Raw genomic sequence first — 25,770 nt, 5'->3', positions numbered from 1 at the left:
CCACATACATACCCCTACCCCCGCGTTCACTGTGTTAGACATCTGATCGCTACTAACCTTTTTGGTGAAAACTGAAACAAAAAAGGCACTTAGCACCAGGGCTGTCCCTAGCTATTCTGGGGCCCTACACAGCGCCCCCCCACTCATGGGGGAGGGATGTGTGGGGCCTCAGGCCTCTGTGGGGGTGGGGTGGGGCTGGCTTGTGGGGCAGGGGGAACCACCCCCCAGCACTCACCTGTGGCGCAGCTGGGGCTGGGTTACTGCACTTCCCGCCGCCAGTGAGTGCAGGCCTGATGCTGCTGCAGTCCTCAGGGGAGTGGGGGCAGGGCTGGAGTGGAGCAGGGGCAGGAATGGGCAGGGCAGAGGCTTTGGGGAAGGGGTGGAGTGGGGGTGGGAAGGGGCGGGTGCGGAGCATGGAGGGGGCTTTGGGGAAGCGGGGGAGCGGGGGAGGGGCTGGGGTGGACCAGGGATGGGAAGAGGCGGGGCTGGGTTGGACTGGGGCCGGGGCTGGAGCAGCACACAGCTGCACAGGGCACCAGGAAATTTGGGGCACCAAATTTTCTGGTGCCCTACGCAGCTGCGTACTTTGCGTATGGGTAGGGATGGTGCTGCTTAGCACGTCCGCCATTTCCACATTTTCTGTTATTGTTTTTCCCCCCTCATTGATTAATGGGCCTACCCTGTCTTTGGTCTTCCTCTTGCTTCTATTTGTAGAATGTTTTCTTGCTACCCTTTATGTCTCTAGCTAGATAATCTCATGTTGTGCCTTGGCCTTTCTAACTCTGTCCCTACATGCTTGTGTTGTTTGTTTGTATTCATCCTTCATAATTTTACCTGTTTTCCACTTTTTGTAGGACTCTTTTTTGTGTTTCAGATCATTAAAGGTCTTTTGGTTAAGCCAGGGTGGTCTCTTACCATACTTCATATGTTTCCGATGCAGTGAGATAGTTTTGCTCTTGTGCCCTTAAAAACGTCTTTTTGACAAACTGCCAGTGCTCTTGAACTGTTTTTTCCCTTAGACGTGCTGCCCATGGGATCATACCTATCAACTCCCTGAGTTTACTAAAGTCTGCCTTCTTGAAATTGACATAGCTCCATGGCCTTTAGGAGCTAGTGCAATTTACACTACCTGAGAATCTGGCTCCATACCTGTGCACTCTCCAAAATCCTTAGGGAGTTCACATTCCAGCACTCGGGGGGGCTTGATCTGCTGTTTCAATTTATGTGCCCTCTAATTCAGCTACACGTATGTTCTATTCTTGTTGTCATTATGCCTGCAGTACGGAAATTAAGTAAAAGAGGAGAAATGTTACTTTATGAAAAATGTATGTGAAACTGTCATGGCGATAAACATTTTGAGAACTTACAGTTGTGTTAGGTTCTTTATAGAAACATCTAAATACATGGGGTCCCATTGAAGTCAATGGGAGTTTTACCATTGACTTCAATGGAGCCAAGATTTCACACATGTTCCCCTCCCTAAGGAATTTATAATCTAAAGCCCAGTGCTGCAAAGATTGATACAGGTGAGTAACTTTACAGTTCATAGTAGCATTGAACTAAAGTGTTTGCAGGATCAGTGCCTCTATTCACACATGATGCCCCAAGTAAATGCTAGAAATAGACTAGAAGAGAGGAGCAGAGAACAAGGGTTCCATTAATAACAACAAATAATCCTAAATAATAATTGTTTTTAGGTAAGCGGGATAGCATAAAGTTACTCTATTGCCTTACAAAAGATTTAATTTAGGATTTAAAGTCATGAGTTACCTCTAAAACCTCTTTACATGAGAAGCATTTATTATTTCCCCATAGGCTTGAAATCAAAAACATTGAGGTTCACCTCACTAAAGCTATAAAAATATTAACCAAGATATGTATGTATGTAGGCATGGAGCTGGCTTTCTGTTTTGTTTTTAGATTAAGTAATTGGTAAAATCAAATACATTGCTAATGAAATCCTGGTTCCATGTAGTTAACTAACATGCAATATAAAATGAGGCTCTCCTGAAGATTCACGTCACCAAGGTAAAAACATTGTTAGTTTATAATTAGTTTTTCCTCTTTTCCCGTTGTTTGCCTCCTGTTTTTCTCACCTTTTCTGCAACTTGGATGCATATAGCTAGCAACTGCAATGCCTAGACCCAAACTCCCCATTAATCCATTTGTGCTACTGCTTTTTTATCTTTATTTCTCTTTGTGATTAAATCAATATCATGTGTTGGGTCCCCCCCCCACCTTCCCTAGTTTAAAGATGTGTTCTTTTAGATAGATTTTTTTTTGGTGGCTTTAACAATGTTCTGTTCACATTTCCTTGGATAGGACCAACAATTGCTTGTTGACCCATTTTAACCCCTTTTGAGCATCATCTTCAAAGTGTAACTGTCCTTGACAATGAAAGAGAACTTCCTATTGTCTGGTCCTTCCAGGCAATCTTTAGCACTGAGTTAAATGGCTTTCAGATGAAGGAGTTGGCTGGAAGGAAAGAGACAAAGTGGTCTGTTGTTTCTGAATGACTTTGCTAGAGTTTCCCTTTTCTCCTTTAGAATGGTGCATTTCTATAGAAGATGACAGACATTTTGACAGGTGCAATATGCTTTGAACTGTTGTGTCAGATAATTCTTTTGTCTTGGCTTTTCCCAGCAGAGTGGTATGGCTCCTTAGGATGCTGATATGCATATTGTTTGCTTTTCATTTAGTGTGGTGATGCCTTCCGTTCCTTCTTTCTATCTCACTATCTCACTTTTTCTAAAGGTCCTTCGCATACATGTCACTAACCCAGATGTAAAGGCAAACAGCAGTGCCACAGACCTCTCTCCTGACCTTTTGATAATGATCCCAAGAGTTATAATTCAGAAAAATGATAATGTTAATAGAGGAAGAGTTAGCATACGTTCAAAAAGCGTGACCTTAAATAAAACCATTTCATAACCTCATCTGTGGCTTGAACTAACTATATCTAATTAGAAAAGACAGATTCAGTGCTCTTTAGAGCAGAAAAGTTTTAGCTTTCCACATCTTCAGATTAGTAACAATATGTGGGCTAAAATTAACAGTGCCATCACTAAATCAAAACTGATTATAGACTAAGTAAGAAGCTATTCCGAATCTAAAGCTTTATATGGCTTTTTTTCCCTTGCAAAGAGATTTTGTTTCATTATTATTATTTATCTTAGTCACAACAGGTGTCTTGCCACGTTACACATGTATTTATATATTACTAGTGCAATGGGGCAGGGGTCTGCTAGCCACTACCTCAGTACAAATAACAAATAATAATGCTGTGTTACACTGGTGATCCAGAGATGACATTGGGACTCATGCATGTTAATATGCTTTCTGTCTTATTCTATTACCCATATATTTGTGTTTTCTGTGGCTTTACCAATTTGACATTTTATGTTGTTTAATTTTTAGGGCTAAATTTTGCTCTTTTTGGCCTGTGCATTGTGATTTAAAAGGTCTAGCCAAGATTTTCAAAAATGGATGCCTAAAGTTAATTCTCCAAAATCCATACTAGGTGACTAAATAAATGGGCTGATTTACAAAAGTGTGAGCCTCTAACAGCTGCCGTTGGCTTCAGTGGAAATTTCTGGGTGCTCAATATCTTTGGAAATCAGGCCAATTATTTAGTGTCTTAAATATGGATTTTGGAGACTTACTTTCAGAGTTCATTTTGTAAAAAATCTTTGTCATAATATCTCAACATACATAAGTACACTCATATGAAACATTTTAAAAAATGTTGATAGAAAAAAAGATGTATCTAGCATGATGGTATGTAATGAACAGAGCATTTATTACATTAGAAACCATTTTACTTCATCTGATTTGATGAAATTTGTTTTTTCATTTGTGGTTTTGATCATGAAAATGGTCACAAGATACTTGTTGCAGTTTACTAACGTAGGCTACAATTCAGAAAAGCATTCCTTATCCAGGATAGCGCTTAAACACGGATTCCAAGGCCAGAAGGGACCACTGTGATCATCTAGTCTGACCTCCTGTATAGCACAGGCTATTTTCCCCCAAATAACTCCTAGAGTATATTGTTTAGAAAAAAAATCCAATCTTGAAGAAAAACATCCAAACATGACGTAAAAGGAACTAAAGTACTGGCTTAAAGTTGAGCATATGCTTAACTACTGTCCTGCATCAGAGTCACAGAATAGTCCCAACAGAATTTAGGTTAGTTTTTAGTAAATGATTCCTTGGAATAGCTGGCCATTTTGTCCCCATTCAGTAACTTCCTTTATTAATTAAATTTTATATGGGAAATCCAGCTTTTGAAAGTAAGTCATGAAAAACAAGGTGCAACATGTCTCATTTTTTAGTAACTCTGTTATTCTAAAAGTACTATAGTTCATGCAGTTCATCTTCTCTGCCTACATGTTTCTGCTGATCTTGACAGCAAATCTATTCAGGTACTGGCTGATAATTAGGTGAAGCCCATCAGTGTAATGATAATATAGAACATGTTTCTTGCTTTTTATTTCTGATCATATATATTTAAATTGTGTCAGAACACAACCATTATCAACCATGAATGCCCCTCCGCCAATGTGCATGGAGGTTTTATAATATGTTTTAACCCTTGTGATACAGGAGAGCCAGGGAACAGTGGGAGACTGCTAGAGGGGAAATATATAAGCTCAAGGCTAATTAAGGTGTGGTTCCCTGTAGACTAGGGAAGGTGGCTGCAGGTTAATTGGAGCACCTGCAGTCAATTAAGGCCCTGCTAGGAACCTAATAAAACCCCCCTGCTTCAGGCAGACAGAGGAGGAGGAGGAAGGACTGGAGCTTGGAGGTGTGCTGTGAGACTTGGAAAATCAGAAAACCAAAGTAAGGGGGAACCTGCCCCAGTAGGGGAGGGAGACGCCCTTCCCCAGCATCTAAGGACTGAAGGTACCCCACCCAAGGGGAAAGAGGGTAAAAACCCGCAGAGGTCAAGAGGGGCTGGGGCTCAGAGTGAGGAGCAAACCCAGACCCCTCCTCCACTTCCCTCCTTTACCACCTTCCTGGGCCACTAGCGGGGCCATCAACACCCCAAGAACAGGAGCAAGGGGTGGCATCTTAGCTCCCGCCAAGAAAAGCGCAGGACCCCCCAGACTAACATCAGCCATCTTGTCACGCCCTTCATTGACTTTAAAACTTATGGCCGAAGATAAATTCCAGATTTAGAAACAAAGTACAGAGAGATAACATATATACAAAAAGACTTGTCAAACTTGCCCCAAATTTAGATTCTGTATAAATAAGATTTGTAAATGTCTTTGTTTTGATAACGAAAGATGTTATTTGTAACAGAAGTAGGGATATCTTTTCAAATGATTTTAATATATGTCCCTTTAAGAATATCACACCTATATAGAGCAAAATTTATGCTTGGATAAATTATCCAAGGATGAATTTGACCTGCAGTGAGTATGACTCATAGCCCTGGTCTACACTGGGACTTTAGGTCGAATTTAGCAACATTAAATCGATGTAAACCTGCACCCGTCCACACGATGAAGCCCTTTATTTTGACTTAAAGGGCTCTTAAAATCGATTTCCGTACTCCACCCCTGACAAGTGGATTAACGCTTAAATCAGCCTTGCCGGCTCGAATTTGGGGTATTGTGGACACAATTCGACGGTATTGGCCTCCGGGAGCTATCCCAGAGTGCTCCATTATGACCGCTCTGGACAGCACTCTCAACTCAGACGCACTGGCCAGGTAGACAGGAAAAGAACCGCGAACTTTTGAATCTCATTTCCTGTTTGGCCAGCGTGACAAGCTGCAGGTGACCATGCAGAGCTCATCAGCACAGGTGACCATGATGGAGTCCCAGAATTGCAAAAGAGCTCCAGCATGGACCGAACGGGAGGTACGGGATCTGATCGCTGTATGGGGAGAGGAATCCGTGCTATCAGAACTCCGTTCCAGTTTTCGAAATGCCAAAAACTTTGTCTAAATCTCCCAGGGCATGAAGGGACAGAGGCCATAACAGGGACCCGAAGCAGTGCCGCGTGAAACTGAAGGAGCTGAGGCAAGCCTACCAGAAAACCAGAGAGGCGAACGGCCGCTCCAAGTCAGAGCCCCAAACATGCTGCTTCTATGATGAGCTGCATGCCATTTTAGGGGGTTCAGCCACCACTTCCCCAGCCGTGTTGTTTGACTCCTTCAATGGAGATGGAGGCAATACGGAAGCAGGTTTTGGGGACGAAGAAGATGATGATGATGAGGAGGTTGTAGATAGCTCACAGCAAGCAAGCGGAGAAACCGGTTTTCCCGACAGCCAGGAACTGTTTCTCACCCTGGACCTGGAGCCAGTACCCCCCGAACCCACCCAAGGCTGCCTCCTGGACCCAGCAGGCGGAGAAGGGACCTCTGGTGAGTGTACCTTTTAAAATACTATACATGGTTTAAAAGCAAGCATGTGAAAGGATTACTTTGCCCTGGCATTCGCGGCTTTCCTGGATGTACTCCCAAAGCCTTTGCAAAAGGTTTCTGGGGAGGGCAGCCTTATTGCGTCCTTCATGGTAGGACACTTTACCACTCCAGGCCAGTAACACGTACTCGGGAATCATTGTACAACAAAGCATTGCAGTGTATGTTTGCTGGCGTTCAAACAACATCCGTTCTTTATCTCTCTGTGTTATCCTCAGGAGAGTGAGATATAATTCATGGTCACTTGGTTGAAATAGAGTGCTTTTTTTCAGGGGACACTCAGAGGAGCCCATTCCTGTTGGGCTGTTTGCCTGTGGCTAAACAGAAATGTTCCCCGCTGTTAGCCACAGGGAGGGAGGAGGGTTGAGGGGGTAGCCACGCGGTGGGGGGAGGCAAAATGTGACCTTGTAACGAAAGCACATGTGCTATGTATGTAATGTTAACAGCAAGGTTTACCCTGAAAGACTGTAGCCACTGCTTTATAAAATGTGTCTTTTTAAATACCGCTGTCCCTTTTTGTTTCTACACCAGCTAAATGTGTTTCAATGATCACAGGATCTTCTCCTTCTCAGAGGCCAGTGAAGCTTAGAAAGAAAAAAAAATGCACTTGAGATGAAATGTTCTCCGAGCTCATGCTGTCCTCCCACTCTGACAGAGCACAGACGAATGTGTGGAGGCAAATAATGTCAGAGTGCAGGAAAGCACAAAATGACCGGGAGGAGAGGTGGCGGGCTGAAGAGAGTAAGTGGCGGGCTGAAGAGAGTAAGTGGCGGGCTGAAGAGAGTAAGTGGTGGGCTGAAGACAGGGCTGAAGCTCAAATGTGGCGGCAGCGTGATGAGAGGAGGCAGGATTCAATGCTGAGGCGGCTGGAGGACCAAACCAGTATGCTCCAGTGTATGGTTGAGCTGCAGCAAAGGCAGCTGGAGCACAGACTGCCACTACAGCCCCTGTGTAACCAACCGCCCTCCTCCCCAAGTTCCATAGCCTCCACACCCAGATGCCCAAGAATGCGGTGGGGGGGCCACCGGCCAACCAGCCACTCCACCACAGAGGATTGCCCAAAAAAAAGAAGGCTGGCATTCAATAAATTTTAAAGTTGTAAACTTTTAAAGTGCTGTGTGGCATTTTCCTTCCCTCCTCCACCACCCCTCCTGGGCTACCTTGGTAGTCATCCCCCTATTTGTGTGATGAATGAATAAAGAATGCATTAATGTGAAGCAACAATGACTTTATTCCCTCTGCAAGCGGTGATCGAAGGGAGGAGGGGAGGGAGGTTAGCTTACAGGGAAGTAGAGTGAACCAAGGGGCGGGGAGTTTCATCAAGGAGAAACAAAGAGAACTTTCACACCATAGCCTGGCCAGTCATGAAACTAGTTTTAAAAGCTTCTCTGATGCGTACCGCACCCTCCTGTGCTCTTCTAACCACCCTGGTGTCTGGCTGCGCGTAACCAGCAGCCAGGCGATTTGCCTCAACCTCCCACCCCGCCATAAACGTCTCCCCCTTACTCTCACAGATATTGTGGAGCACACAGCAAGCGGTAATAACAGTGGGAATATTGGTTTCGCTGCGGTCTAAGTGAGTCAGTAAACTGCACCAGCGCGCCTTTAAACATCCAAATGCACATTCTACCACCATTTTGCACTTGCTCAGCCTGTAGTTGAACAGCTCCTGACTACTGTCCAGGCTGCCTGTGTACGGCTTCATGAGCCATGGCATTAAGGGGTAGGCTGGGTCCCCAAGGATACATATAGGCATTTCAACATCCCCAACAGTTATTTTCTGGCCTGGGAATAAAGTCCCTTCCTGCAGCTTTTGAAACAGACCAGAGTTCCTGCAGATGCGAGCGTCATGTATCTTTCCCGGCCATCCCACGTTGATGTTGGTGAAACATCCCTTGTGATCCACCAGAGCTTGCAGCACTATCGAAAAGTACCCCTTGCGGTTTATGTACTCGTCGGCTTGGTGCTCTGGTGCCAAGATAGGGATATGGGTTCTGTCTATGGCCCCACCACAGTTAGGAAATCCCATTGCAGCAAAGCTATCCACTATGACCTGCACATTTCCCAGGGTCACTACCCCCTTGATATAAGCAGATCTTTGATTGCGTGGGTTACTTGCATCACAGCAGCCCCAACAGTAGATTTGCCCACTCCAAATTGATTCCCAACTGACTGGTAGCTGTCTGATGTTGCAAGTTTCCACAGGGCTATCGCCACTCACTTCTCAACTGTGAGGGCTGCTCTCATCTTGGTATTCATGCGCCTCAGGGCAGGGGAAAGGAAGTCACAAAGTTCCATGAAAGTGTCCTTACGCATGCGAAAGTTTCGCAGCCACTGGGAATCGTCCCAGACCTGCAACACTATGCGGTCCCACCAGTCTGTGCTTGTTTCCCGAGCCCAGAATCGGCATTCCACAGCATGAACCTGCCCCATTAGCAGCATGATGCATGCATTGGCAGGGCCCATGCTTTCAGAGAAATCTGTGTCCATGTCCTGATCACTCACGTGACCGCGCTGACGTCGCTTCCTCGCCCAGTATTGCTTTGCCAGGTTCTGGTGCTGCATATACTGCTGGATAATGTGTGTGGTGTTTAATGTGCTCCTAATTGCCAAAGTGAGCTGAGCGGCCTCCATGCTTGCCTTGGTATGGTGTCCGCACAGAAAAAAGGCGCGGAACGATTGTCTGCCGTTGCTCTGACGGAGGGAGGGGCGACTGACGACACGGCTTACAGGGTTGGCTTCAGGGAGCTAAAATCAACATAGGGGGTGGCTTTTCATCAAGGAGTATTTCAGGCAGGACTTCACGGAGGGTTCCAATAAGAAATGGTGCACCTAAGTTATTGTTCTTATTGGAACAAGGAGGTTAGCCTGGCCTCTGATTGATACATGGCTAGATTTACCTCGCTGCACCTTCTCTGTGAGTGACTGCAGTGTGACCTAGAGGAATGAGTCTCCTAGACGGGGGAGGTGGCAAATGAGTACAAAACAAATCTGGTCTATTTCTTGTTTTGATCCACTCCATCTATCTTTTACATCTTTGGCTGGCAGCAGACGGTGCAGAAGGACTGCATGCCATCCACATCTCTTGGCTGCTCAGCAGAAGATGGTGCAGTAGGACTGCTAGGCATCCTCATCTCTTGCCTGCCCGGCAGAAGATGATGCAATAGGACTGCTAGCAATCCTCATCTCTTGCCTGCCCGGCAGAAGATGGTACAGTACGACTGCTAGCAATCCGTATCGCCTGCCTGCTCACCATAAGACGGTTCAATAGGACTGACTGCAGGACTAAAGAGAATGACCTGGTCAAGTCACTCCAAATTTAGTCCCTGCACCCATGTCTGCCCAGGCGCTCCCAGCCGACGTGGCCAGGAGCACCTCGGACACGACGAGGACGGCTACCAGTCGTACTGCACCGTCTGCTGCCAGAAGGCAATGGGTTGCTGCTACTGTGTAGCAATGCCATACCACATCTGCCAGCACCCAGGAGACATATGGTGACAGTTAGCTGAGCGGGCTCCATGCTTGCCGTGGTATGACGTCTGCACAGGTAACTCAGGAAAAAAGGCGCGAAACGATTGTCTGCCCTTGCTTTCACGGAGGGAGGGAGGGAAGGGGGGCCTGACGATATGTATCCAGAACCACCCGCGACAATGTTTTAGCCCCATCAGGCATTGGGATCTCAACCCAGAATTCCAATGGGCAGCGGAGACTGCGGGAACTGTGGGATAGCTATCCACAGTGCAACGCTCCGGAAGTCGACTCTAGCCTCGGTACTGTGGAAGCACTCTGCCGAGTTAATGCACTTAGAGCATTTTCTGTGGGGACACACACACTCAAATATATAAAACCGATTTCTAAAAAAACGACTTCTATAAATTCGACCTTATTCCGTAGTGTAGACATACCCATATACTGTGACTCTATATTACAGATAAAAAAACATTAAAAGAATATTAAGGTTGCAAAGTCAAGCACTCAAAAAGTAGGAAATGCCAAAATTAAATTTGCTTAATCCAGCCCCCTTGTGTGTATGCATTATGAACAGTCTTTAATTACATGATCACATACTGTTTTTTCCACAGGACCTATACCTCATTCAGTGAACAGAATAGATCTACTCTGGGGCTGAATTAGGGTTGTGTTGTGAAGTAGGCTGTTGTCTTCCTCCTCCATGCTATCTAGGAGCCAGCAGGGGCAGCATTGAGACTACAAGAAAGAGCATCTTCATGCTCTCAATTCTGGTGCCTGGTGCCAAAGTGGCCCCCAGATGCTTGGAGAAGCAATTGCAGGGAAAGTCCTGCCCCTCCCCATGCCCTCCTGGGCTGGAGCATGCTCAGCACAGATGGAATCTTCAGAGAATTTAGCTGACAATCTCCAGCAAGCCTCTACTGAGCGTATGCAAACTTACATTTTCAAAGGCTTATCACTTGGCAACTTGTGTGCAGTTTCTCCACAGGAATAGTAAGACACAATTATGACAAAAAGGCCACCTCTTTCCAAGTTTCAAGTCCCTGCTCCAGTGCTTGGAGGTGCTAGAACTCAAAGAAATGGTCATAAGATGTTTTCTTTACATGCACAAAACAACATATTTTCCTTTAACTTTGTTCTTGGAAATGGCTGAATTCCAGACCAAACTGTTACAATTTGATAAAGCTGTAAGCAACTGAAAACAGGGTCTTGCAGTACAGTTTGCTGGGCAATCTTAACTGCAGGTGTAGCTACCAGTGCCAACTATAATCAGTAGGTATCATGTGATAATCTGATCTTAAGATCTTTGACATTTTTCAACTAAGGACAAAATGAAGTGCTGAGAATTTACTTCACAAGGTTTTACATAACCAAACTTATAGGCTATTTTGGTAGTTGAGATAATGAGACCAAGGGACATGCAGAACAAGAATTTATTGGGACAACATGCATCATGTTATGTCTTAGGGCTTTCCTTTCATTGTTTGAAGACACTCATAGCTGAACAATTTGAAGGGGAGCCAATGCCTTTTTCACAGGAGTGCAGTATACACATAGCAGCAGCCCCCTTATAGTCATGAAAGAGCTAGCTATTATTACATGATCAGCATCTGAAATTTCAATAGGGCTATCTTCAGTAAAATAAAAGCAACTGCCCTTTTAGTGCAGACCTACTCACAAAATCTGCAAAGATTTTTCACAGCCTACTGATGCATCATAATATGTTCATGGTAACAATTCACTGGCTGTATAAACTTCATGGCTGTCAACCATTTTGCTTGCCCTAGCCATATAGACTTCACGGTTGTCAGTGGAGATAGAACTCTGTACCTTCTGTTCCAAAAGCGCAGGCCCCTAAGTGTAAGGATTGATAGCATGTTACTATCATGTGGGACACAATGCAAACTGGAGAATGTAAAGCTGCTAATGTGGGAGTTGACTATGGTAATGTGCATGTTAATCCTTTGAGCATGTCCACCGTGAACTTGATGGTTCCAGAATCCTGAGCAGATTCAGACTGAGCAACTATTCCAGCTGTTAAAAGTGCCTTGCCTTCGCTCCAGCTAACCTAATTCCTGAGTGCTTACACCTACCCCTAAAGGATACCCAAAGGATCTCCATTAGCCTGATAAATACTAAGCTTTATATCATCTTTGAGGAAGTGACTAGAAGAGATGACATAGAATATAATCCAAAACCCATTAAAATCAATGGGAGCCTTTCCATTGCCTTCCCTAGGCTTCAGATGAGGCCCATAGAGACAATACTTGAGTAGGCCTGACATTCTCTCCAGGAGAGCAGGAGTGCAGAATCTGTGGCTCTGGTTTTGAAATGTGGCTCTCTTCTTTGCCCCTAGCATTGCAGATCGCCATGACGAGGGAATAGGCAAAAGGCCAAGAAAAAGTAAATGGGGCAAAAATGTTGTCCAGTCCTTCCCACCAGACAAATGATATCCTTGTTCTGCTGGCCACATACAGCAGATTTCTTTCTGCGGTTCCAAGAGGGGAAGAAGATCTTATGATAAGTCACTGGCCCAATGAGGAGAACGAACTCCAGGGCAATGCACTCCCTAAGGGTCACTGCAGCCAGCCAGGATGCAAAATGATCCAAGGGAATGGATTGCTGCAAGATTATTTTGTCCTGACATCATATCAGAAGCCACTAACTTGTTGCTGCCTGTGTATGGGAGCACCTCCAGGCCCAAAGAAGAGAGAATGAGCCAGTCAAGGTGGAGAGAGGAGGGCAAGAGTACGTTTTGAAAACTAACTTCCCCTCCCTTGGGAGGAGCAATTTGTTAGGCCGGTGCCATTGTCTGGAGTTGCGTGTGCAGAAAGGCTGCAGGATCAGTTTGGACCCTGTCAGCTACTTTCAGACCCAAAATTTTGATTTTTTAAAAGATTGTGAAGTCGAATGAATACAAATGTCTTGATTAAAAAGAAATGAAACAAGCTTTTCTTGAAATATTCTTTAATCTACTTTCATTTTCCTGTATATTTTAGCATGCTCGGATACTACATCTGATGTCAGATCTCAGACATCCAAACTTAGTTGTGGTACACAAGATGCATTCAATGAACTTGAAGGAATTAATCCACGAACAAGCTGTTCTTTGTCTCAGTGCGATGAAGGGAACTCCTCTGAGGAAGACATATCAGATCTCTCAGGTTGATTTCCTATCTGATTCCTGATTTTTTCCCCTTTTGTGTAATAACATAAATGTATATAGCACTCTACAAATGCTTATGACAAAACATTTTGGCTAAAACTTTTAAAAATGAGAGCATAAAGTTAGGCTCATAACTCCATTTTTACGTAGCTAAATACGGGGCTGATTCAAAGCCCAATGAAGTTGATAAGCATCTTATAACTCACTTTAATGAGCTTTGGATCAGGCCCTATATAGCATGATTTTCCAAATTGCTGGGAATGTTTGTTTTAATTGAGACCACAACTTAAACCCTATCCAGCAAAGCGCTTAAGCATTTGCTGAATGGTAAGCATGTGAGCAGACCATTGACAATCTAGATCTTTTCTGGGAATTTTGAACTCAGAATATTCAGTTATGTTCAGAATTACCCAAAGTATGGTTCTGCTTTCTCTAAGGATGTCAATGTTCTGTAATAATAATACTTAATAATAAAATCCACTAAAAGAAGGCTTCAGAATATGAATGCATGTATTCAGATACTGTATTTAACAAAGCAGGTAGCTAGCATAACTCATTGCTACATGACAAAGAGGATGGACCCAAACATTTTTAATCTCATTTATAATGTCTGTCAAAATAATTACAGAAATTACAGCTCCTGAGACTCATACTTGTGACCCCAGTTCAGCAGAGCACTTAAGCACAAGCTTAACTTTAGCACGTGATTAAATCTATCCTCCTTCAGCAAACCAGACTTCTAATAGAGTGTCCAGCTGTAAGATCTCTCCCTGCCCCTATATCCAAATGGACTCATTTGAAAGTGAATCTCTCTCTCAGTGAGATTAATCTCGTATATTGCAGCCTGTCAATTAGAGAGAGAAGGTGGGTGAGGCAATATCTCTGGTTGGTCCAATAAAAGATATTACCTCACCCACCTTTTTTCTCTAATATGCTGGGACCATCACAGCTGCAACAACACTGTAAGCAGCCTATAAATATGGGTTTTTAGATGTATTTAAAATGTGTAAACTGGTTGAAATGTGTTATTTAATATTGGTATAGTTGTCTTGTAAATCTGTTCCACACACATTTAAAACTTGATTTCCTTATCTGTTTAATATGCACTTGGCTGCATTGCCTGCTTAGTGGTGAACTTTGTGAAGTGTAGTCTGAGAGTGAAATTGCCTCCAATACTAATGTCTGCCTATCTCAAATATTTCTAGAGACCCACTTCATTATAATAAAAACAACGAGGAGTCCTAGTGGCACCTTAGAGACTAACAAATTTATTTGGGCATAAGCTTTCGTGGGCTAGAACCCACTTTATCAGATGCACGGAGTAGAAAATACGGGAGCAGGTGTAAATACATGAAAAGATGGGAGTTGCCTTACCAAGTGTGAGGTCAGTCTAATGAGACAATTCAATTAACAGTAGGATACCAAGCAAGGAAAAATAACTTTTGTAGTGGTAATGAGAGTGGCCCATTTCAAACAGCTGACAAGAAGGTGTGAGTAACAGTAGGGGGGACTTAGTATGGGGGAAATTAGGTTTAGGTTTTGTAATGACCCAACCACTCCCAGTCTTTATTCAGGCCTAATGTGATGGTTTCCAGTTTGCAAATTAATTCCAGTTCTCCCGTTTCACATTGGAGTCTGTTTTTGAAGGTTTTTTGTTGAAGAATTGCCACTTTTAGGTCTGTTATTGAGTGACCAGGGAGACTGAAGTGTCCTCCTGCCCCACCACCCCCACAAACATGATACAGTTCTGCGATGAACAAGAATCCTACTTTTGATGTCTCCGACTCAAGGAATATTTCCAACACACCACTGAACAGCACACTAACCTACAGAAAGCTTCCTATCAACACTACAAAAAGAAGGATTCTGCGTGGACTCCTCCTGAAGGTTGAAACAATAAACTGGACTTCTACATAGAGTGCTTCTGCCAGCATGCACGGGCTGAAATTGAGGAAAAGCAGCATCACTTGGCCCATAACCTCAGCTGTGCAGAACACAACGCCATCCACAGCCTCAGAAGCAACTCTGACATTATAATCAAAAAGGCTGACAAAGGAGGTGCTGTCGTCATCATGAATAGGTTGGAATATGAACAAGAGGCTGCGAGACAACTCTCTGACGCTACATTCTACAGGCCATTACCATCTGACCCCACTGATGATTACCAAAAGAAACTACACCATCTGCTCAAGAAACTCCCTAAAGAAGCACAGGAACAAAACTACACTGACACACCCCTAGAGCCCCGATCAGGGGTATTCTATCTACTACCCATAATCCATAAACCCGGGAATCCTGGATGCCCCATCATCTCAGGCATTGGCACCCTGACAGTAGGATTATCTAGCTATGTAGACTCTCTCCTCAGGCCCTATGCTACCAGCACTCCCAGCTATCTTTGAGACACCACTGACTTTCTGAGGAAACTACAGTCCTTTGGTGATCTTCCAGAAAACACCATCCTAGCCACTATGGATGTAGAATCTCTCTACACGAACATTCCACACAAAGATGGACTACAAGCCGTCAGGAATACCATCCCCAAGACTATCACAGCAAACCTGGTGGCTGAACTTTGTGACTTTGTCCTCACCCACAACTATTTCAGATTTGGGGACAATTTATACCTTCAAGTCAGCGGGACTGCTATGTGTACCCGCATGGCCCCACAGTATACCAACATTTTTATGGCTGACTTAGAACAAAGTTTTCTCAGCTCTCATCCCCTAATGTCCCTACTCTACTTGCGCTACATTGATGACATCTTCATCATCTGGACCCATGGGAAGGAGGCACTTGAGGAATTCCACGAGGATTTCAACAATTTCCACCCCACCATCAACCTCAGCCTGGACCAGTCCACACAAGAGGTCCACTTCCTAGACACTACAGTGCTAATAATCGATGGTCACATAAACATCACCCTATACCGGAAACCTACTGACGGTTATACTTACCTCTATGCCTCCAGCTTTCATCCAGACCACATCACATGGTCCATTGTCTACATCCAAGCTCTAAGATACAACCGCATTTGCGCCGATTCCTCAGACAGAGGCAAACACCTACAGGATCTCAAGCATTCTTAAAACTACAATACCCACCTGGTGAAATGAAGAAACAGATTGACAGAGCCAGAAGGGTACCCAGAAGTCACCTACAACAAGACAGGCCCAACAAAGAAAGTAACAGAACGCCACTAGCTGTCACCTACAACCCCCAACTAAAACCTCTCCAGCACATCATCAAGGATCTACAGCCTATCCTGAAGGATGATCCCTCACTCTCACAGACCTTCGGAGTCAGGCTAGTCCTCGTTTACAGACAGCCCCCCAACCTGAAGCAAATACTCACCAGCAACTACACACCACACAACAAAAAAACCAACTCAGGAACCAAACCCTGCAACAAACCCTGGTGCCAACTCTGTCCACATATCTATTCAAGGGACACCATCATAGGACCTAACAACATCAGCCACACCATCAGGGTCTTGTTCACCTGCACATCTACCAATGTGATATATGCCACCATGTGCCAGCAATGCCCCTCTGCCATGTACATTGGCCAAACCGGACAGTCTCTACACAAAAGAATAAATGGACACAAATCTAACATCAGGAATCATAACATTCAACAACCAGTAGGAAAGCACTTCAGTCTCCCTGGTCACTCAATAAAAGACCTAAAAGTAGCAATTCTTCAACAAAAAACCTTCAAAAACAGACTCCAACGTGGAACTGCAGAACTGGAATTAATTTGCAAACTGGACACCATCACATTAGGCCTGAATAAAGACTGGGAGTGGTTGGGTCATTACAAAACCTAAACCTAATTTCCCCCATATTAAGATCCCCCTACTGTTACTCACACCTTCTTGTCAGCTGTGTAAAATGGGCCACTCTCATTACCAATACAAAAGTTATTTTTCCTCCTTTGGTATCCTACTGTTAATTGAATTGTCTCGTTAGACTGACCTCACACTTGGTAAGGCAACTCCCATTTTTTCATGTATTTATACCTGCTCCTGTATTTTCCACTCCATGCATCTGATGAAGTGGGTTCTAGCCCACAAAAGCTTATGCCCAAATAAAATTGTTAGTCTCTAAGGTGTCACAAGGAGTCCTCGTTGTTTCTGCTGATACAGACTAACACAGCTACCACTCTGAAACCTGTCACTTGATTATAATGTCACAGCTACTGATATATTCTTCTTGGAAGAATTTACCTCAGTGCAGAGGGCCATGCAAAGCCCTCTGCACCACTTTGAATCCCATGTAAAACCTTAATGTGGAGCTTAAGTGGTGCTGAATGCCACAGGCCCTCTTCACTGAGATGAATTCCATGTATTATGAAAGCCAGTCAACATTTTTGTGACAGAATGTTTTCTCATCAGAAACCTGATTTAGCAAAATCAAAATCTTCCATGAGAAGTATCAACTTAGCCAAAAATTTTGACCAAAAAGTATTGAAATTATTCATTTGAATAAGGTCATAATATTTCATTTTGACAATACTGTTTTTACTTTTATTATATGATTTATATTTTAATGTATAATATAACATAGAAGTCAAAACTGTAAAGTTGAAATTAAACCTTTCAGTTATTCCAAAACAAAAATTCAGATTCCCTGTTCCACAGAAAAATTTGAATTTTCTTTCCACTTCAGCAGGAATTTTGGGTTCCGACCAGTCCTCCTTCTTTTCAGTAGTTTTCTGTATAAATTTTTGTCTGTTCCATTTCTGACATATTTAGGTATGAAATATAAAACACCCCATGATTACTACCCAGTTAGCCCACATTTGGAGCCAAATTTAAGCATATTGTTATGCTGAGAGGTACTGGTGACTGCATGGATCACGAACCTCTTTGAGACTGGGTATGAAAACACACTTCAGTTAACATAACTGTCACGATAAATTTATCACAAGCCCCCACCTAAAACAAAAGCAGTTATGAACCTGCCCTGAAATTTTGGACTGAGTGGGTGGAGATAGTCAAATGCGTACTGTTTGGGTAAGGGTGTGTGTGTGTGTGTGTCAGCCTATAAGCACAGTTTGTCACTGGAGAAGTCTAGAGAGAGGTTAGGGTCAAGGGTGCTGGCTGAACGAAGCTGTAAACTAAGAAATGGCTCCTTTTGCTTTTGGCCCCTCTTGCATTCAGAGAAGCAGGACTTTGTATGTTCTTTGTAAATAAAGAAGGCTGCATCAAAGAAAATATACTAGTCTATCATCAATTTCTGCTCCAAACAAAGACATCCTAAGGGCCCTGAACTTCAGGTTCAAAAGGGGTAACAATTCTGGTTCAAGGTGTTATGATCTTGATGTTAAAACACAGAAAAGAGTTCACACCTTAGAATCTAATTCCCAGTCTGTACTATTGGAAGTAGCTCACTGATATAGAGAGGCTGCTTACGCACTGATGGATAAGTACAGACTGATGGATAAGTTCCTTATTCTCTGAGTCAGTGTTTCCCAAACTTGGGACACTGCTTGTTCAGGGAAAGCCCCTGGTGGGCCGGGCTAGTTTGTTTACCTGCCGCATCTGCAGGTTTGGCCAATCGCAGCTCCCACTGGCTGCGGTTCGCCGCTGCAGGCCAATGGGGGTTGCAGGAAGCGGTGTGGGCCGTGGGACATACCGGCCGCCACTTCCCACAGCCCCCATTGGCCTGGAGCAGCGAACCAGGCGCGGGCCGAGGGACATACTGGCCGCCACTTCCCACAGCCCCCATTGGCCTGCAGCGGCGAACCACAGCCAGTGGGAACCGTGATCGGCCGAACCTACGAACGCGGCAGGTAAACAAACCGGCCCAGCCCTCCAGGGGCTTTCCCTGAACAAGCAGTGTCCCAAGTTTGGGAAACTGGATCTAACTCATACAGAAAGCAGACTTGATTCTGTTCTCACTGAGGTCTAATAAGAATTTTGCCATTTACTTCAATGAATGCAGAATCAGGTCCAATAATCATTCTAACTGAGCCTAACTTTAGTTTGAAATACATTTATGTAGATGCTGGAAGACTAGGACCACAGCAGAAAATCTGGACATTGGTTGCAAGATGAATGTTTCAAATATTTGTTTCAAATATTTTCCAAAAGTGTAACATATTTTTTAATTCAACAACATCAACAACATAAATCTGTAAAATATACAGTATAATTAAAGCAGTCCTGGGGCCTGATGATTCTCCACTGACTTGTAGCTTGGGTCATGACTTTCCCCTGTGAAAAGTGGTGCTAACTTTACCACTGTTTGTGCTGCCATTATTGTGATTGAGTGGAGGATTTTTGATTTGGTAGCTTCTTACACCTACTTCCCATACATCACAAATGACTACACGGACGTGCAAAGCAATGAAGAATCAGACTCATGATATTTAATTTTCATATTTCCTTTTCATATAAGGGAGTATTGAGAATGTGCTTCATCACATATTTCTTGGTCTTTCAATCTTAGGAATCAAGGACAGAATTGATATTATTCATAATTATATTAACTATTCCCAGATTTTACTTCTCCCTAATGCTACTGTGATTTTTCAAGTGAATTCACTTTAATCAGATGCTTCACATACCCCTTTCAGACCTAGTTAGTGGAATTTATAAGAGTAATGTTTTCTTGTGTTGCAACAGAACTTTCTAAAAGGACTGCATCTTTGAACATTGGATGTGTAAGTGAAGATGAATCACTCGCTGAAATCAGGCTTTCCTTGTTGGATCACCAGAGTTGGGAAAAGACAGGCCAAGATGAAGGTATTCAGAATGATGTGGAAGAATGCTACAATGCCTCAGAAGACATTTCGGGATATCAGATGAAAAATAATATTGGATCTGCAGCCCTGGATGCCAATGGTAAGGAGAAATTTAAATTAAAACGGGCTTTATAGCAAATAATTAGTTCAACCCAGTCACTAGTATATTTTCCAAAGAAACCCCTGAACACAAAATCTCTAGCAGCACAAAGCAGTGGGAAAACTGGCTCAACAGTTTCCCTGAATATTCCCCTTGTGCAAACTAAATTTTAGAAAAGAGACTTAAATGAAAATGAATAAGCTAATCAAGGAGACCCTAAAGGCAAACATTAAACAAAAAAGAGAGAAAGAGAGAAATTAAAAACCTTGGGCTCAATATGGAAACTATTTAGAATCACAGAAGTATACCGCAAAAGGAAAAAAGAGAAATGAAAACAAAGTGTGGTTATGACTTCGGCAAAAGAAAATCATGCCTCTCTTATCTGTTTGAATCCTTTGAGCATGTCAGCAAAGTGGTGAATAGAAGAGGACCGTTTGAATAATTTGTATGGACTTTCTAAAGGCCAAAGGAAAAGTCTCTTATCGGACAGTACTAAGTAGTCATGAAGTGAGAAGTAAAGTATTCTTATGGATTAGAAAATTAATAAAGGACAGATGACAAAGAGCCATATGTTGGGCGTGGGAGGGCGATGGGAGGGGAGTGCTGCTCAGGGAGCAGTGTACTAAGGTTGTGTAAATCTCAACTTTGTACTTCCCCAATTGTGGTAGAGCCTCTGGAATAGGCCAGGTCACCTGCATTGTTAGAGCAATCTGAGGGCCCCAAGTGGCCAAACCTGCAGCTGCAAGCGTGTCCTAGTTGTTCCCATTTTCCTCCAGCCAGAGACAGGGGTGAGGAATGGTGCAAGGTGGAGAGACAGGGCAGAGGAAGTGTCTTTTTTCTGAGTGCATGGTTTACCTGCCATGTTTAGGCTCGTAACCTGACTTCCTATCAATAACCCCATTAAAGGCCCAATCCCACAAAAACTTCCTAATTACCATGTGTAGTCACTACACTTAGTAATAAGACTTTGTGGGATGAGGCTGTTAATGCCTTTATCAATACAAAGGCAGTAGTAATATTAAGGAACATGTATTTTTTATAATGGCAGAATATTTACAATTTTCTCTTTAAGTTTGCAACACTGAGAACTGAAAAATGGTAACCTATATTAGGGCTAGATTCTTCCCTCAGTTACTTGTACAATCCTAGTGAGGTTATGTGAGTTGTGTGAGTGTAACACAAAAATACTAGAATTTGCACCTCCTCCACACTGATAAATTACCTCATCTATGTTATCGTTTTCAGTGCACATTACACATGCCCCAGATAATTACAGTAGCTAGCACAGTGGCATGTCTTCTCTGACATCTCTTCCTACTCTTATTTTCTCCCTTAGGGCATCTGCTCTAAAAGGTGTCTTATGTCACTGGTTTGATATGTATTTTGAATTTTTTTGCTGGCTTTGGTTTCTTATTGTCCACTCTGTGTGATAAAACAAAATAATCCTGACAAAGTCACAGCTGCAAAGAGGAAATTTGTTATAGTAAAGATAACCTGAGACATGGGCACAAACATTGCACACATTATTAATAAAGCTGAGAAGTCATCCACATTTGCAAAAAGAATTTTTTAAGGTTAGAACTTGCAGAAGGATATAAAACATGGAAAATCAACAATTAAATCTTGAGCCAACTTCCTATCTCACAGCCTTCCTTTGCCTCTGTGATCTGGCTTGTAGTTCTGAAGTAGCTGTGGAGAAGATTAAAAAGGACACAACTTTCCCTCATTAATTCTAAAAGACTTGCATTACTCTGTGTGTACTGTGAGAGAAATAGCATATAGGGGAATAAAAGACCTTTTATAAATTTTAAAAATTATATTTCTTAAATGGATTTCATCTTGATAGGTCTTAAAGCCACTCTTCTCTATCAAGATGAATATTCCACAAGATAAGCTGTTTGACACACAGCCCAGTTCCAAAATAGAAAGATTGCTGTAAATTTTCTTGTTTGTGAGAAGAGTGATGACATTGATCATAAGTCAAATTATTTTTAATTTTGCTGATGGATGAATGTTCAGTGACTAGTTGTTGAAAAAGAACCCTAGCAATTCCCTCCTTTCCACAAAATAAATGTCACAGACTTACTATACCTGTGGTATGTAAACACAGAATATTTTTTAAAATTGCTGTTTCAAACAGAAGTTTATTGATTTGTCTGATGGCCTTGGAGGAAAGTGCTGCAAGAAGAAGTAAGCAAAGATAGCAAACCATACATGTCTGAACCACAACCTGAGAGTTAATTACAAAGTTTCCTACTTAGAGTTCTGTTTTTGGGTGCTGGCTAATAGCCCCTCCCCCACCCCACATCCAACACAGAAATAAAGATTTTAAGCCAAGAAGTCTTTCCTGTCTGGCAACAACCCACCCAACATTCCAGAATTCCAGCCACGTTGGGGAGAGGAAATCAAGACATAAACAGGTTTCAGAGTAACAGCCGTGTTAGTCTGTATTCGCAAAAAGAAAAGGAGTACTTGTGGCACCTTAGAGACTAACCAATTTATTTGAGCTCGCTGTAGCTCATGAAAGCTCATGCTCAAATAAATTGGTTAGTCTCTAAGGTGCCACAAGTACTCCTTTTCTTTTTGCGAAGACATAAACAGCAGCCTTTGACCCGTCTCCCTGCACCCAAAGGAGAGCTGCTAGCAAGAAGCACTGTGTCAGCAGAATGTCACTGTCTGACTCCTTGACCACAATTCCAGGTCCTACTCTACAAGTGTCCAGAAGATTGTGAGAGCTGAAGAGTTTGAGAACCCCCAGTTTGGTGTCTTAGTTTTCCTTTTTTCTATGTTCGTCTTTTGTTTTGATTAGCTGGGAGACATCCCAGCTTTTTTATAGTCTTTTAATTTTAAGGTCTGAAAGTGTATGCATGTGTGTCTATAAAAACCCATAGAGTTCACATAGGAAAGCTCCCAGGTTTAGAAATCCCTAAATATCATCTCATAAAGATACTTATTAAAGTGTGGTCTGTGTTTAATAGTCCTGGGTCGTTTAATAGTCCTGAAATCGTTACCTGTAACATCTGGTAGATAAGACTTGTTAAACTTCTGCTTATTGAGAGTATTGTGTTAAAGTCTGTATTATTTCTTTGTTGGATGTAGGGTGGGGGGTGGAGGGGCTATTAGTCAACACCTAAGAATAGAATTCTAAGTAGGAAGCTTTATAATTAGCTCTGAGGTTGTGGTTCAGACATTAGATAATAATTTGGTTTCAGTATTAAGACATTTAACCAGCTCCAAGTTACAAATATGATGGATTTTTGTAATATTCTTCATCTGGGATTTATAACCAAATGGACAACTGCCCACTTGGAATCCCCTTTAGAATTTGTAAGGATTGATTATTTTTAGAATTAATTTGATGATTTAATTCCATTCCAGCACTGAGACTAACTTGCTGATTTTTTTAATTTGACCTTGGTTTGATATTGAGTTGATGGTTGTATAGTATTATTTTAGTTTAGCTTAGTATTAACAATGGCTTAGGTTTGATTATATGTTTTCTTGATTTTTATTTTAATTTGTTTAATGAATTTTAACACAATTTATAAAATCGACGGAATCATGTTTCTTTCAGAAAGCCACCTGGATCCAGAATCTCTTAGGACATGGGTGGTTATAGCTGATCAAACAAAAAGCCTGGCAGCTCCACCTCCGTAGCTTTTGGTTCTTGCAATACTGAACTTAAAAGTTTTGAACAACATGTTGGATTTGCCACTCTTTGTTGAACCAAATAAAATACTGAAATTGCATGGGATCCTTTTTGAAGTTAGTTTAAACAAACCCAAGTTTAATATTGCAAAGGTGAATACAGTACATAGGGAAACTCTGGCTGTTCTTTCTGAGACCTCTCTTGCTTTAGTCTAGATTGTGAAGCACATAAAAGGCAGTTGGATTATTCAAGTGGATAATTGCTCCCCAATGTGTGTATGGCCTTTAATTTTTTCCCATTATTTTCCTGTTTAATTTTGTTATAATTTTGTTTGCTTCAGTCTGTAAGATTCCTCTCCATTGGAATAGCAATTGATCATATTGTAACATATTAATGGCTTGTGCATTATAGGTTTTTTATTCGTTTCATTTTGTCTGCAATCAGACAATCCCAACAAATATTTTATATGTACTAAAGATGATGACAATTAAAGAAATGAACCTCTTACACTTGGGATTAGAAATTATTTTCTTCCCAGTTTCTTATTACTATACTAGCCCCTTTAATTGCTAGCAGCATTGCATTAATGTTAAGCATTGGTCCTCAGCACCAAATTGCAATTTATCATCTTTCTTGGCAGGTTTCCTGCTTCATCTGGCACCTGCCTTCTTGAAAGAAAACAAGACATCAGATACTTATTCAAATAATGGAATAGCTGATCAGCAGAGTATCTACACCATGGTAAGTTATCCATGGTAAAAGAACAACTTTTTCATGCATTGTATGTGACATATGCATCCTTTCTCTTAAGATTTATGACATCCATGACCGGTAGTAATGTTAATATAATAATTTTACACCCTAGCTGCAAAGCTTAAATTTATCATCAATAGGCTTCTATATGAGAGTCAATCAAGCAATTTCTTTAAATACTTTAAAACACCTGCACCTTCTGCATAAATGTAGGAATATCAATATCAAATTCTCATCTCTCAAACCATTATGCAACTGCATCTCACTCATAGGCCCTGGGGATCCAAGCAAACAATGTGGAAGCAAATTAAAACAAAATCAAATATTCATTTGAGGTTGATCCAGTATGACACATTCATATATGCATTATGTTTATTGGGACATGTATTATATAGCCAACACACAAATAAAGAAAAAAAAAAAAGAAAAACTAATCAAACCATGAGTCTGTATATGAAGAAAATGGTGGGAGCTATTCATTAACAGATCATATGGAATTCTTATTCACAAACATCGAATGAGAAGTTATATGGGGCTACCAAAAATATCTAAAAACAAATGCAGACTGTTAGCCATGATTGGAGCGGAATACAATGCTAATATGGAGCAGCAAAAGCTATGCTTCAAGAGAAATGGATGGTCTGATTGTTAGGGCCCTAGCCTGGAGTATGAGAGAGCTGGATTCTAGTTCTACCTCAAGCATAGGTGCTTTGGGCAAGTCATTTAGCTCTACTGTGCCTCATTTTCCACCTGTAAAATAGTGCTTCCTTAGCTCACTGGTATGTTGTGAGGAGAAATACATTAAAGACTCAGTAAAAGTTCCTTAGGTGGATAAAGTCTCTAGCTAGGTTCCTGTATCTGATCCAAAACATTTCATATCTTAAGAGTAAGAACAATGCAGCCATATAATGATAGTCTGATCTGCTAACTATAAAAACAACCATGTAAGGAAAAATACATAGTTTTTTTAAACAAAGCCTAGCTTCTCAATTGTTGTTTGGATTGTGGCCAAGGCTACCAGTGGCCTAAAGTTGTTGCTTATACACCTGAGGCTGTTTGATGGTTTCAGTCTAGTGCCCAGGGATAAGTGTACACACCACAGTTACCATCACCACAACTGGCACTAACTGGCAGCCCCACTGGCAGTCTCATCACAGTGGCCAAGGGCCGACCTATACTCTCACGATAAAGAGGGCCCCTCCAGATAAGTGTTGAGGTGTTTTGATCAGGCAGTGTGGGGGAAGCTTGCCCTGCAGCTGCCTGCGGGGTAGCTGTTCTGTTATTAAACAGAGAATGTCAGTTTCTGGGGCTCTGTCTGGCACCTTTCACAAAATCTAAACAAACACATGAACAAAAGACATAAAGTTAATTTGGTCAAGTCTGGTGTGTGTGAAATAGTGCTTGTATGTAGCTCTTGGCTCAAAGGAGTAGGGACAAAATTTGTTTCAAAT

General features: G+C 42.3%; 1 protein-coding gene across 1 annotated transcript in view; it reads left to right on the top strand.

The window, feature by feature from the left end:
• C1H12orf42 (chromosome 1 C12orf42 homolog) overlaps positions 1 to 25,770 on the top strand; it is a 253,372-nt gene that overhangs the window by 112,801 nt on the left and 114,801 nt on the right. The window contains exons 6-8 of the mRNA XM_048831554.2: positions 12,901 to 13,065; positions 19,699 to 19,917; positions 24,207 to 24,307. Of these exons, the coding sequence (XP_048687511.2) occupies positions 12,901 to 13,065; positions 19,699 to 19,917; positions 24,207 to 24,307 (485 nt within the window). The remainder of the gene's footprint in view (positions 1 to 12,900; positions 13,066 to 19,698; positions 19,918 to 24,206; positions 24,308 to 25,770) is intronic.

Source organism: Caretta caretta, chromosome 1 (genome assembly GCF_965140235.1).
Source record: "Caretta caretta isolate rCarCar2 chromosome 1, rCarCar1.hap1, whole genome shotgun sequence".
Lineage (NCBI taxonomy): Eukaryota > Metazoa > Chordata > Testudines > Cheloniidae > Caretta > Caretta caretta.
Note: the sequence above shows the minus strand (reverse complement) of the source record. Positions and strands in the feature narration are given on the sequence as shown.